This window comes from Petromyzon marinus, chromosome 6, assembly GCF_048934315.1.
Source record: "Petromyzon marinus isolate PM22_M1 ecotype Great Lakes invasive population chromosome 6, UKy_Petmar_22M1.pri1.0, whole genome shotgun sequence".
NCBI lineage: Eukaryota > Metazoa > Chordata > Hyperoartia > Petromyzontiformes > Petromyzontidae > Petromyzon > Petromyzon marinus.
The window spans coordinates 15,414,374-15,426,659 of record NC_133672.1 but is presented as its reverse complement, the minus strand read 5'-3'; the positions used below and the strand labels follow the sequence as shown (position 1 = coordinate 15,426,659).

Genomic DNA, 12,286 nt, shown 5'->3' with positions numbered 1-12,286 from the left:
CTTGAGATCATTGACAAGATCCCCCCGTGTAGTTCTGGGCTGATTCCTCACAGTTCTCATGATCATTGCAACTCCACGAGGTGAGATCTTGCATGGAGCCCTAGGCCAAGGGAGATTGACAGTTCTTTTGTGTTTCTTCATTTGCGAATAATCGCACCAACTGTTGTCACCTTCTCACCAAGCTGCTTGGCAATGGACTTGTAGCCCATTCCAGCCTTATGTAGGTCTACAATCTTGTTCCTGACATCCTTGGAGAGCTCTTTGGTCTTGGCCATGGTGGAAAGTTTGGAATCTGATTGATTGATTGATTCTGTGGACAGGTGTCTTTTATACAGGTAACAAGCTGAGATAAGGAGCACTCCCTTTAAGAGTGTGCTCCTAATCTCAGCTCGTTACCTGTATAAAAGACACCTGGGAGCCAGAAATCGTTCTGATTGAGAGAGGGTCAAATACTTATTTACCTCATTAAAATGCAAATCCATTTATAACATTTTTGACATGCGTTTTTCTGGATTTTCTTGTTGTTATTCTGTCTCTCACTGTTCAAATAAACCTAGCATTAAAATTATAGACTGATCATGTATTTGTCAGTGGGCAAACGTACAAAATCAGCAGGGGATCAAATACTTTTTTCCCTCACTGTATAGGAGGCACTTGAGCAGCTGAAAGACAATGTCGGTCTCCCACTTCAACTTGGGCTTGACGCAGCCCTGATAAGAAGGTTGCCAAGTTGGTGATAGATGTGAATTCTCAGTTTTCTGACTGCCGACATGAAGATTACGAGAAGCTTCGTAAAAAATTGGAGCTTACGCCAGACCAAAATGTAAGGTGCAATAATGCTATTACTGTAAGAGGGCATAGCAACTCAAAAAGTGGAAGGGAAACAAGTAGATTAGAACAATGACTTGGGCAAGGTAGGTCAGCTCCTGGAAGTCCAGCTGGTATCTGTTCCACGACTGCTTTTGAAAAGACGGTCAAGTTGGTTCCCTTTTGCCAAATCACCTTTCGGCCCCGGACCGTGGCTACTGCTGCCTGTAAGGCAATAGTCATAAGGTCCCTACTGACGTCAATAACGAACTTGACTGCATCCAGGATGCCGAGGTAGACCTGCTAGAACTCGTGGTCCCCCTCCTCGTTGGCTTCAGAGTCTCCACTGACTCCATAATGAATCTGCTATTATATATCAGAATATATATTTATACTGCTGTGATACTTGTTATGATAGGTGCTGCATGGTGGACCCTCTTAAATTCCTTGTCCAGGGCCCTGTTCATTGTATTGAGCAAGGCCTGGGGAAATTTCCTCCTGTAATGCAGGGTGTCCTGGTAGCATCTTCGCCACGATTGCAGTGTTCCATATGGCACCGACAAAAAGTTATTGGCATCCGGTTCATCCAGTGCGTATCAAGCCCTTATGTACGTAGAACTTACTTCGCACCGCACGTAGCCAACTATGCTAATTAATTTGAGATTGCACATAGGCCACAAGGCCTTTGCTGGTTTGGCCCTCTCCCGTAGGATCTATTTCAGAGACTTCACAAGTCTAGGGGAGGAATTTCTCAACAGCTGATCCCTGGAGAAGAAAGCGCCGGGCTCAGTCATCTGTGCTTGCTCCCATTCCAGGAGTTAGAGCTTGCGTCAGATTCTGCACCTCAGTGAGTGAAGGCCGTCCTGCGGGAGCTCGCCATTTTTTCATCAAACAAGTCCCAATTCAAAAACATTCTAGGTGATGAGTTGTTGGATATTTTTCATCTTGGCTCTCCTCTGCGCAAGCTCCTCATTAACAGCATACCTGCACGAAGGTACACAGCTGGTGCTTGTCCAATTTTATGCAGGGTCCCTGGTAGCCACATTCATCCTGGACGATTAACTCATCCTCGGAGGTCGACACATCCGCAGCCAGATTCTTGGGTGTCTGACCTTTTGAGTGAGCTCAAAGGTTTTAGTGACCTCCACGGTTGCATCTGCTTCCTGCTACTCATGATGAGGTGGAGCTGCCCTGGTGACGAGGTCTTCATCCTCTGAGAGCTTGTCAGGAGTGCTGGGTAAGTACCTGAACAACCATCCTCTTTCTGCTGCTTTCAGGCAAAGTAACAGCTGGCCGATCATCAGCTGCTCTGCAATTGGTGATGATGTTTTTAAGTACTATAATTTAGTGTTAAGGTGGAGATTGTTGATCACAACATAATGAAGAATAATCATGAAAAAGGACCAAAACACTAAACTTTTTCATCGAAATGCCAGCTTTCCAACAATGTAAGACACCACAAAACACCATTTTTATTCAGGTCTTATGCCTGCCCAATGCCTGCCCAATGCCTGTCCAAGGGCTGCATCCAGAGACCCAGATTCTGCACTTGGAAAGCGAGTAGGCCGTTGTCTATTGCTCTGGCACTGCATTTCATTACGCAATGCAGTGTAATGCAGTGCAATGCAGTGTAATGAAGTTGCTCGCAACGCTGCCACAATTAATTTCAGTCAAGGTATTATAAAATTGGTGCTGTGAAAGACAAGTCTACACAAATAACTGATACCACAACTAAATTAATGCATATTTTAAGAGTGCTGTGGAAAAAAAGTTACGAAAAATTATGTTCAATTCGTTGCATGTTCAAACGAGCCAATGGCTTGCTCATCTTTTATAGATGACCCTGAGCCAGTGGTGGGAAATTACACATTCACATGGCAGGGGTAAGTCTGTCCACAGGAGAACCACTATTGAGTGTCCACAAAGTCAAACCCATTTTTATTGAGCCCAGGGGTATAATGAGCTTTTTAATTTATCAATAAAAGCAAATTAGATGGTTGTTTATATGATAAGCCAATTGAGGTTCCATGATTTACACCGGTGCGAGCGTACTCTTCATTGATCCACCTTGCAGGCTGGTTTTTTGACGTGGTGTCGCTTGGCGCTCATGTGCGAGCACTGGAGGTGACCTTAAATCAAGATATGTGCCTAACCCAGAATGTAACAAGAGCACAGCAGGTATCGTTTTGCTATAAAACAGTGGGAGCAAAAATTGCCCGTTGAAAAAAAAAGAATCAAACACTTGATAAATACAACAGCATGGAGGTAAATGGGGAGGGTGGAAATTCAAGCAGAGCCTCCGATAGCGGCTGACAGGATCATAAAATACTGTGTAGGCTGCTTATAATTCTCTAACCAACGGAGCCAAATTACTCTGTCCAGATTAATGGTCGCGCTCCAGGCTCTTTTCTATATATCCCTTTCTGCCTTCAAAACACAAGACAGATGGAGGGCTCAAGCTGGGCGCTAATGCATAAAACAATGTGGCAAAAGAGAGAAGCATATTAACTCCAGGAGCGGCAGGCAATCCACACGCTGGTGTGGGAAGAGCTTTGCCTCGGAACAGGATTATGGTCTGTGGCGTATAAACAGGAAGGGTTTGCAGGAGTTATCCCGCCGTCTGCTGCATAAACTGAATTTATCTGAATGATGGTAGAAAGGAGGTGGGGATCGCATTACTGCGATGAAGGGCTGCGATGACTAACGTGCACTCCTGTAGCCGTGAGCGGAAAGGCTGTCTTCGCCAATTGCAACAGGGAATGCAAAGGAAGCAATACAACGCAATCATCTCAACACCATCCGTGATAAAAGAGAATTGATTTAATCCATAATAAGATCATCAATTTAAAATTGTAATTTGAGCCTATTACGCATCAGTCTTTCCATTACGAACTATTAAATTAACCTGAGATGTAAATGTTAAATAAAATACGACTAAGTTAATTGCACCTACAAAAATGTTTTATTACTCAATTCTTGATTTAAAGATATATTACATGTTTTACTTTAAATGACTCCAACTGTTAATTTCTCTCCCAAGTGGAAGTGTATTCTTCATAGCATACTGTCTGTATGCACGTGTTCAGAGAGCAATTGCATGTGTGTGCGTTTGTGTGCATTTGTGTAGACACCATATCAGCTGAACAGCAATAGCAGGTGACTGCTCGACTTTAGTGCAGCCTACAGGCTGGCAATTATAAATTCGATGTTTAGCCAGGGGCATGCACACATGACCGGCTGGGTACATGCTGGGCTAAGCAAGGCATCTGCCCGACGACTTCATGCCTGATCAGCAATTGGGAGCCCAGGTCCTTGAAACATGCGCCAATTTTCACACACTTACAATTGTACTTAATAAGACGACGTAGTAAGATGCTTCTAAAGCATTTTAAAACATCTTGCATAAATTGGACCAATTTTGGAATCAAGGCCTATTTCTTTAATTTATACAATTCCAAATGCAGTATGAATAATTGCATTCATCAATACTACGCTTATAAGCAGTTGCATACACAATAAACTAGGCACAGAGTTAAGACATTCACATGCACTGTCATTTTAGCACAACAAATCGGCTTAAACTCATGGTTAAGGATTTCATGACGAATGTTTTACAACCAACCCTGCAAGGACTGAAGTATTTTTTTTTAACTACACAAGGTCTCGTGCAGCTGCTACAGGACAGGATTTGGGGCAGTACCTTGAGCGCGGCGGCATGGTGTGCCATGGTGCGGCCCACGCGCTTGTCTGTGCTGTACTGCTGGATGTCGGCGATCCACTCCTCACACTGTGCCATTATCTCCACCCTCTTCAGGTAAAAGTGCTTGAGAATAACCTGCCGCGGCAGAGCACACAACAACATCAACCGCCATTCGCCACTTAGTGGTGGTGACGTCACCACGACGCTTGTGCCAGGCCATGTGCACCTTGAGGCCACGTGAAGTCATACATACACACACACACACAGAACACACAAATGCTTCCTCTTTCAGCTGCTGGCCCTACCGACAACGATGTCGGTAGGGCCAGCACTAAACCTGGCCAACTTAGTATCCTCCAAGGCCCATGATAATACACATCGCAAGCACATGTCGAAGAGTGATTCACCCTCAGCGACACCCACCAGAGGTCCATAAACGAACTTCTTCTGGTATGCACGACCAGGAAATGAACCTTCACTGCCACGGTGGTGAGAGGGCGCCACAATGGCGCGATATGTTCACTACCTCGCCTGGTATACAGGAGGTCGTGGGTTCGATCCCAACCCTGACGCCTGTATATTTGGAGTTTGCCTGTACTCCGTGGTCATGTGGATTTTTATAGAAGACCTCCCGTGTTTCTCTCCACATTTAGAAACATGCAGTAGTATTTGCCTGCTATAATGTCCACATGATAAGCCACTTCGCTACGCTATCATGTGTGGCCAGGTCACTTCTGAAAAAAAGCTACATAGCTCAGTGGGCATTTCATAGAAATAAAAATAGTTTTTTGATAGTTTTTTTAGCTTAATGGTGTAGTTCAATAAACATGTCCATCTTCTCTCAAGGCGCACACACACAGAGATGCACAGATAGATCCACATTCACTAAGAGACACAAATATGTGGGTAAACGAGAAAATGTGTGGACAAAAACACAAAGAAAAACGAAGAACGTGGCTTTGCTCACGCAAACGATGTGCACATTGACCAACAGCCTTGCCAAAATGTCACTGGTCCATATGTAGTCTGCTATAAAAATGTGATTGACTCAAAACTCTGCTTACCCCGAGCTTAACCTATCAAAACATGGCACCTGTGCATGATTCTGTATGATGTTGGATACAGTTATGTTGAAGACGAAGCAAAACCAGCGAGTGTGCAGTACCAAAGTACAATCAACTGTGCACATGTACTTCATTTATACGACAATTCTAAAGTGCTTTATGATTAAGACAAATTTTTCAAATATATAAAAGTTCACATTTAGAAATACCAATAACAGTAACTCACAGAGGTTACGCCATCATTAGCTGTATGGGATTATTTATCGTCTGAATGATGCCACTGCCATGTTCGCCCCAAGGAAACTCATTGTGTAAACAGAGGAATTCTATTGAGAGTTGTCATTAAATTACTAAGGGTCAAACATTACAATGGGTTTTGGTAACTACATTTTAAAATATCACAACATTGAGCAAACACACAATGAAAGTGGTAAGACTTTTTGTAAAAAAAATTAAAAAGGCCGACTAAGTCATGTTCTGGTAAATATAGCCGCAGAGATGGAATTGCATACCCACCCACCCACTTGGCCACAATAACCTTGACATGAGCAATGTTCAACCCAATGAAAGGAGCTACCCCTGATTAATCTCCAAATAATTGCACTCACACAAAACCTATTAACATCTGTTAATTACAAATGTTATTTGTAATGCAAATCAGTTGGCTTCGTGTGCTCAAGTTCAGGCCACCCTGGAAAATCCCACCTTGTAAAATGATTTGCCATAAAGTGATAAAGGGGTACCGCAGCATCCATGCTCAACTACACGCGAGCCAATTTGCCTATTGCCTTAAGAGGTAAGGCGATGCTTCATCATTAGCGGCAGAATCTATCAATGACAAACAACGGCGGCTCCCTACTCGCACGTGGCATTAATCATATCTGGCAGCAAGTAAACCGAGAACTGTTTAGTGTGTGTCTGGAGGAACGTAATTACCGGTGTTGGAGTAGCTATACTTCTTCACAATGTCGTGGCAAGCACCACCTGAGCTGGGGCTAATTAGACGGTATTACGCCCAACGAATTTGTTGCATTCACAAACCACACGCCGGCACAGCCGCACGTGCCCCCTGCATGCCGCCACAAACGTGGTCAAGCCCGCACGAAGACCGATGGCACCTGTCCAAGCGACATTGGCTTGAGAGCACAAGTTTCAGAGCTTCATCGTCAAACCCCAAAGACAAATGTTTTCCTCCTAAAATCTCTCACGACACATCCAAACATCAATAGCCAAGGCAGCAGTGATTCACAGCAGGCTGTTATTCGAGTCTCTGTATACAACGTCAACACCTCTGCAAGCTTTCCTCGACTCTACGTACCAGGCAAATGTTCCTTCATAAGTTCCGCATAAAAAAAATAATTCTGCAATGTTTTTAGACTGCTTAAATCAAACCGATATTAAATGCACTGTAATCTGCATCCCAACTGCAGCACTTGTGCGTGACACTGTCATCACAGATCCCTGTGACCCAGCAAGCCTTACACCTCCCTCCGACCGAGCAGGATACTATTAAAACGCCTGTAATCACAATAACAGCATGATGGCATAAGCCACCATGTGTAGCTATCTAAGTGTCACTTTAAAGTAGAGATGCAACACAGCCATCAAAGCTTAGAATATAAACATTTTAAATGATCAACTGAGAATCTTCTCAGCCCTGAAATCACCATGTGGTTAAGGAGACATGCAGTACTCTGCAGTCTCCCTTGAGTGCAATAGCTCAGTAAAGCTCCAAGTCTCCAGCCCGAGCGGTCTCTATTATAGTTCACTATCTTGTAAAGAACCGTTTTATTTGGGCTTGAAAGAGGCAAATGATAAGGGCACACAGTGGGCACAGTTACGTTCATGCTCGGCTGAGTCTGTGCTACACTGCCCTGGCTATCATCAGCATGATCATCTTGCTGCATTTTACATGGAATACAGAACACATGAAGGGAAAGGAAATACAATTAACTGGCAGTACTTTCAAACATAAAGAAGTTATGTGGAATGAGAATAAAATAATAAATTGATCAAATAAAATAACACAATAATATTAACACAATAATATAATTGTGTTATATTTTATCAATTTATTATTTTATTCTCATTCTATGTGACTTTACCGAAAGAACCAAAGAAGATGAATCCTTGCAGTCACGAAAGCTTTAAATCGAAAGTTATGTGGACTATTGTTGGCAGTATTTAAAATCTGTAAATGTATGAGAAAAACACATCATAACAGAATAAGTGCAGACTGGAAAAACACAAGTTTCAAACAAGACGCGTGTAAAAATTACAGCCATTTGTGCATATGCAGAAACCATCAGCATATCTTGAACACGTGATTTGTGGTGCTTTTATCATAGGTCACCATCAAAATATCAAAATAAATTTGAGCAAATGTGACCGAATGACTCATCAGCACCGGTGTCTATTACTGCATGAGTGATGCCTGACAGTTGGTCACAACTGCTCACATTTATAAAGATAGTTATCTCGGATTAAAGGATCACATTGCTGACGGTGTTTGGATATGCAGAGCCTGAGCTCTCTTAACACATGTTTGCGTGTAGTTTGAAACTTGTGTGTTGGCAGCGTTGCACAGGCATACATTTAAAAAGACAAAATTGATCATATACACTGAATTGAGATGTAAACATATGATATCCTAAAGTTTAGGTTAATGTTCCTCGTTGTCCAAAATGGCAGCCATCTCTGAAGGAATAATCATGAGCTCCTCCAAATGCCGAAATTTCCCAAACATAGTGACCACAAGGGCCAGTGGCCTTCAAACCGCAGCCAATAACATTGCTTCAATGACCTTTTCTTGATCAATTACCTTTGTTACGATTCCACTACTATACTCTCAGCAAAAAGATGGATACATTGTTCTCTAATGAAAGAAATACAATTATTCTGTGGACTTCTGGCGTCCACTTTGCCTCCGTGAGTGTACCCTTGTCTGAAAAAAGCGAGTTTCATTTATTGAGCCATCATCCTGGTGTGAGTTTCCTTCATCTTCATAATTAATTGTAGTGTAAATTTCGATTTAAAGCTTTCGTGACTGCGGGGATTCATATTCTTGGTTGTTTCGGTAAAGTCACATAGAAGGGAAACAATAAAATAATAAAAATATAAAACAATACAATTCTCATGACGTTTCGACTGCAACACAAGCAATCATCATCAGGTGTGAAAACCACAACAACAAAATTTGAAAAAAGTGGCGGTTTTAATTGTAGTGTGTTTATGAATTGACTACATTAGGGCACACAGAGTGTACTAATAATAATTAATAATAAAACATATATTTTTACGGTTGTAATTTTTATGGCAGGGGAGAAATGCAAATTTCTTTCACGTTCAGCTGCAGTGAATATGTAATAAAGGGGGGGGGGGGGGGAAATTTCAGTAAGTTTTAATCATGCAATAAAATTTCTCAAGTAGTATTGAGATCAAAGCCCATTCACGCACTCATGCCGGGTGGTGGTGGTGCATGCCTGAAATCCAGCACTGTGCAGAAGAGCATTCGTGAACCACACAAATGTTGTGAAACTCATTCCCCATGGGCATTGAGAGGTGCCATTCACTGGCTTTCCAGGAAAAGGTGGTCGCAAAAAATGTGGACTACATCTGTTCCATCTGTATGGGTGGGTTTTCTCTTGGTGACACTAAATGTCTGAATAGGCAGGAGGCCGCAGAGCTTGGACAATTGTTAGCGCCGGCTCAGCACCTGGCGGCCTTCCCACGTCTGTGGTGTATCGCGCCACAATGATTCTCTCTTCAAGAGTGAGCGAATACTGTACAGCGTGCTCCAAATCAAAATGATGAACTATTAATTTGTATTCTTATTAATAAGCTGAAGCACTTCAACTTATTAAAGGGATAATTACAAATCTAAAACCCCAATAGACTAAAAATGAGCGCCACTTGTGGCTTGGCTGACTCAACAAGGCCCGGGATGCGGTCGCCATGAGAATATTTTGCAATTCAAATTGAATACAAAATCGGTATTTGCAGCCATTATCCCATGAACCTGTAAGAGGAGCAGCAGTCAAGGGCTATGGACGCAACAAGAACACGCTGGAAGGGCTGGTGGTACCATGTGTACACAGCCCACATACACGCACACAGCATCTCTGCAGGGAGCTGCCATTGTTCACTGTGGCATGGTCGTACCGCAGCATTTATTGTGTCTCTCAAGTGCCACTCAAAACGCGTGGAACATTTCGGAGAGGTATGTCACAATAGCAGAGGTCACCCAAAACCAGAGGTTGGCTTGTGTATAGTCTCAGCATGGCTTTCAAGGCTGTTGTGCAATGGTTTAAATAGCATAAGCAAAGAATGCGTCTCACCAAAGAGCAACCGAGGATGTGTTGCGAGTAACACATCCACACTTGGTAAGGACTGCAGTCACTCTTGGTCATGATCAGGCATCGCAGGACCACGAGAGATGGAGATGTGGGAAGGCCATCATCCAGCAGTGGATTGATAACAGCAGATGATGAAATTAAGGGGAAAGTAAACACTAAGGGCTTCGAGAGGAAGCAGGGTCACAGCGAAACTTGCTTTCCGGCAAGCGCCGCCGATTAACACTTCGCGTCAGGCTGACATTCCCGTTTGACATGGCACACGGTGTAAAAAGTACCATGTGACACGGAAATAAGACATATCAAATAAAATGTGAAATGCACTTTCAAAAAGTGAGCTCATAAAAGGTACCCGAGAACAGCAATGACCCAAAGCAAAGCTGTTTTCCGGACGAGCAAGGCACATGGGGGCATCATCACATGAATGGCAGTTCAGCCTACGAGTCTGGGATTAAAGTTCACCAACGTGAGCGTGATGCATCTGCGCAGTACTGGCTGTGCCAGTGCTGAACGTCCATTTTTTATTGCATTTCCATTTCGGTGGGGTTTATCCCCTTGAGAGGAGCACGGTCTGTTGTTTTAGGTTTTTAGGGTCAGGGTTAGTGCAGGAAGGCATTGTTTGCACTGCGGGTAGGCTGAAACACATCGGCATAGATCTTTAATCGTTTTATTTATTTTGGGGACTGAATTACAATTATGAAACACGTGCTCCTATTTGATATTATTAATGTGATTTAAATTATGTTAGCTATAGATACGGTATTCCATGACTACTCAAAATGCAACATTAATACAGACTATTGACAAGCATACATTAAATTAAGGTTAGAAATTTTGGGGAAAATTGTTACGTGTGGGACAGATTTATTATCTTTTAGCTATGAGCTTTCACACGTGTCGTATTACAGTAAATGTGTCGCTCAATTATAGATTCATAAGTCTGACTTTAAAAACATATATCAATAAGTGCCTTATATAAAAAGTCTGCCCGACAACCAGCATCACCACCATACCAACGATAAACACCGTAAGAGTGGGTTGGCAGCCAAGTGCCACTCACCTCACTCAATGGGAATTCTGCATTGGTTCATTATATTAACTACATAATCAAACCGTCAACTTTGAGTACAAATGTGATGCTATGTGATGAGAAAATAGTATTCGCTTGCCGCAACAAGATATTCACTGATTTAAAGCTTACGTGACTTTACCAAAAGAACCAATAATATAAGATATTCACCATTTTAATCTTCGGTCCAATCTAATTTTTACGTTAAAAGGCACACGGATTGTGTGTGGCCTTCTCCGAGTGTTGCCCTCCGCCAACCAGATGTGGGCCTAAACTAACGCGGAAGTTCCCTGAAAATTTCCACTGAAGCACAGTGACCATGCCGCTTGCACACGGGATGCGCTGTGCGTTACTGCTGAGCGAGAAAACTCATGCATCGGAATGTGGCCCTTGCCCGGCGTCAGACTTCGTGTCTTATCAGCGAGCAAGCGCGCTTAAGGGGTGTGGCAGGGCTGCACCCTCCAGGCAAAATGCTCACAGTTCATTAATTAGTGCTGCGGCCTGGGATTTACAAACTAGCTCTGTGCATGAACCCAACTTCTGTGGCGTGCAAGGCTTGTCTTTCACTATTAATGAAATGCAACATTATGATGTCTCCAGCAGTCTTTTTAAAAATGTAAGCTAACTTCTTTATGTCAAGAACATAATAATAAAAAAATGTTGTCTACTTAAAAAAATATTTAAAAAAAGATTATTATTCACTGCCGACCGACACACAATTACAGCCACAGCAGGGCTCAAAGCTTGCACAGCCAACCAAATTGCCAATGGGCAGTTTTTTTTTAATAGGAGCGAGATGATTTGAAAACAGAATTTCATGAACGCTAAACATCCAGAAATAGTGAGTGGCCTTTACAGGTAAGAGGTAAGCAATGCTAAATTAGCCAAGAAAGCAACTCGAATGGAAATGTCCTGTTATAAGAAAATTGTCATTGTTGGAACAGGTTACTCGTGCAAAACAAATAGCATTTACAAAGCAAGTAAATGCAATTAACATCTCAAGAAACTGAAAAAATGGAGGCATGTACATCTTGGGTGATTTCAATACATTGTTAATCACCATAATATTCCACGATGGCTAATTAACAGTATCCAATTAGGGTGCTGAAAAGCACCATGAAAGAGATTAGCACCACTGCTGTTCCATTTGGTTGATCATTACAGTGGCCTGGTCAGCTGTGGCAACCAATGGCTGTTTATTATATTATTAAAGCATGTCTTCACATGATTGACCATAACTGACCAAGGTAAATGGTGGATGTTCAATGAACTAAGCATATTGTGCATATGATGA

General features: G+C 42.6%; 1 protein-coding gene across 6 annotated transcripts in view; it reads right to left on the bottom strand.

The window, feature by feature from the left end:
• Window positions 1–12,286, bottom strand: part of BIRC6 (baculoviral IAP repeat containing 6) — a 165,484-nt gene that overhangs the window by 5,016 nt on the left and 148,182 nt on the right. For all 6 annotated transcript variants that reach the window (XM_032947717.2, XM_032947722.2, XM_032947718.2 and 3 more), the window contains one exon: window positions 4,508–4,642. In XM_032947717.2, coding sequence (XP_032803608.1) covers window positions 4,508–4,642 — 135 coding nt within the window. The remainder of the gene's footprint in view (window positions 1–4,507; window positions 4,643–12,286) is intronic.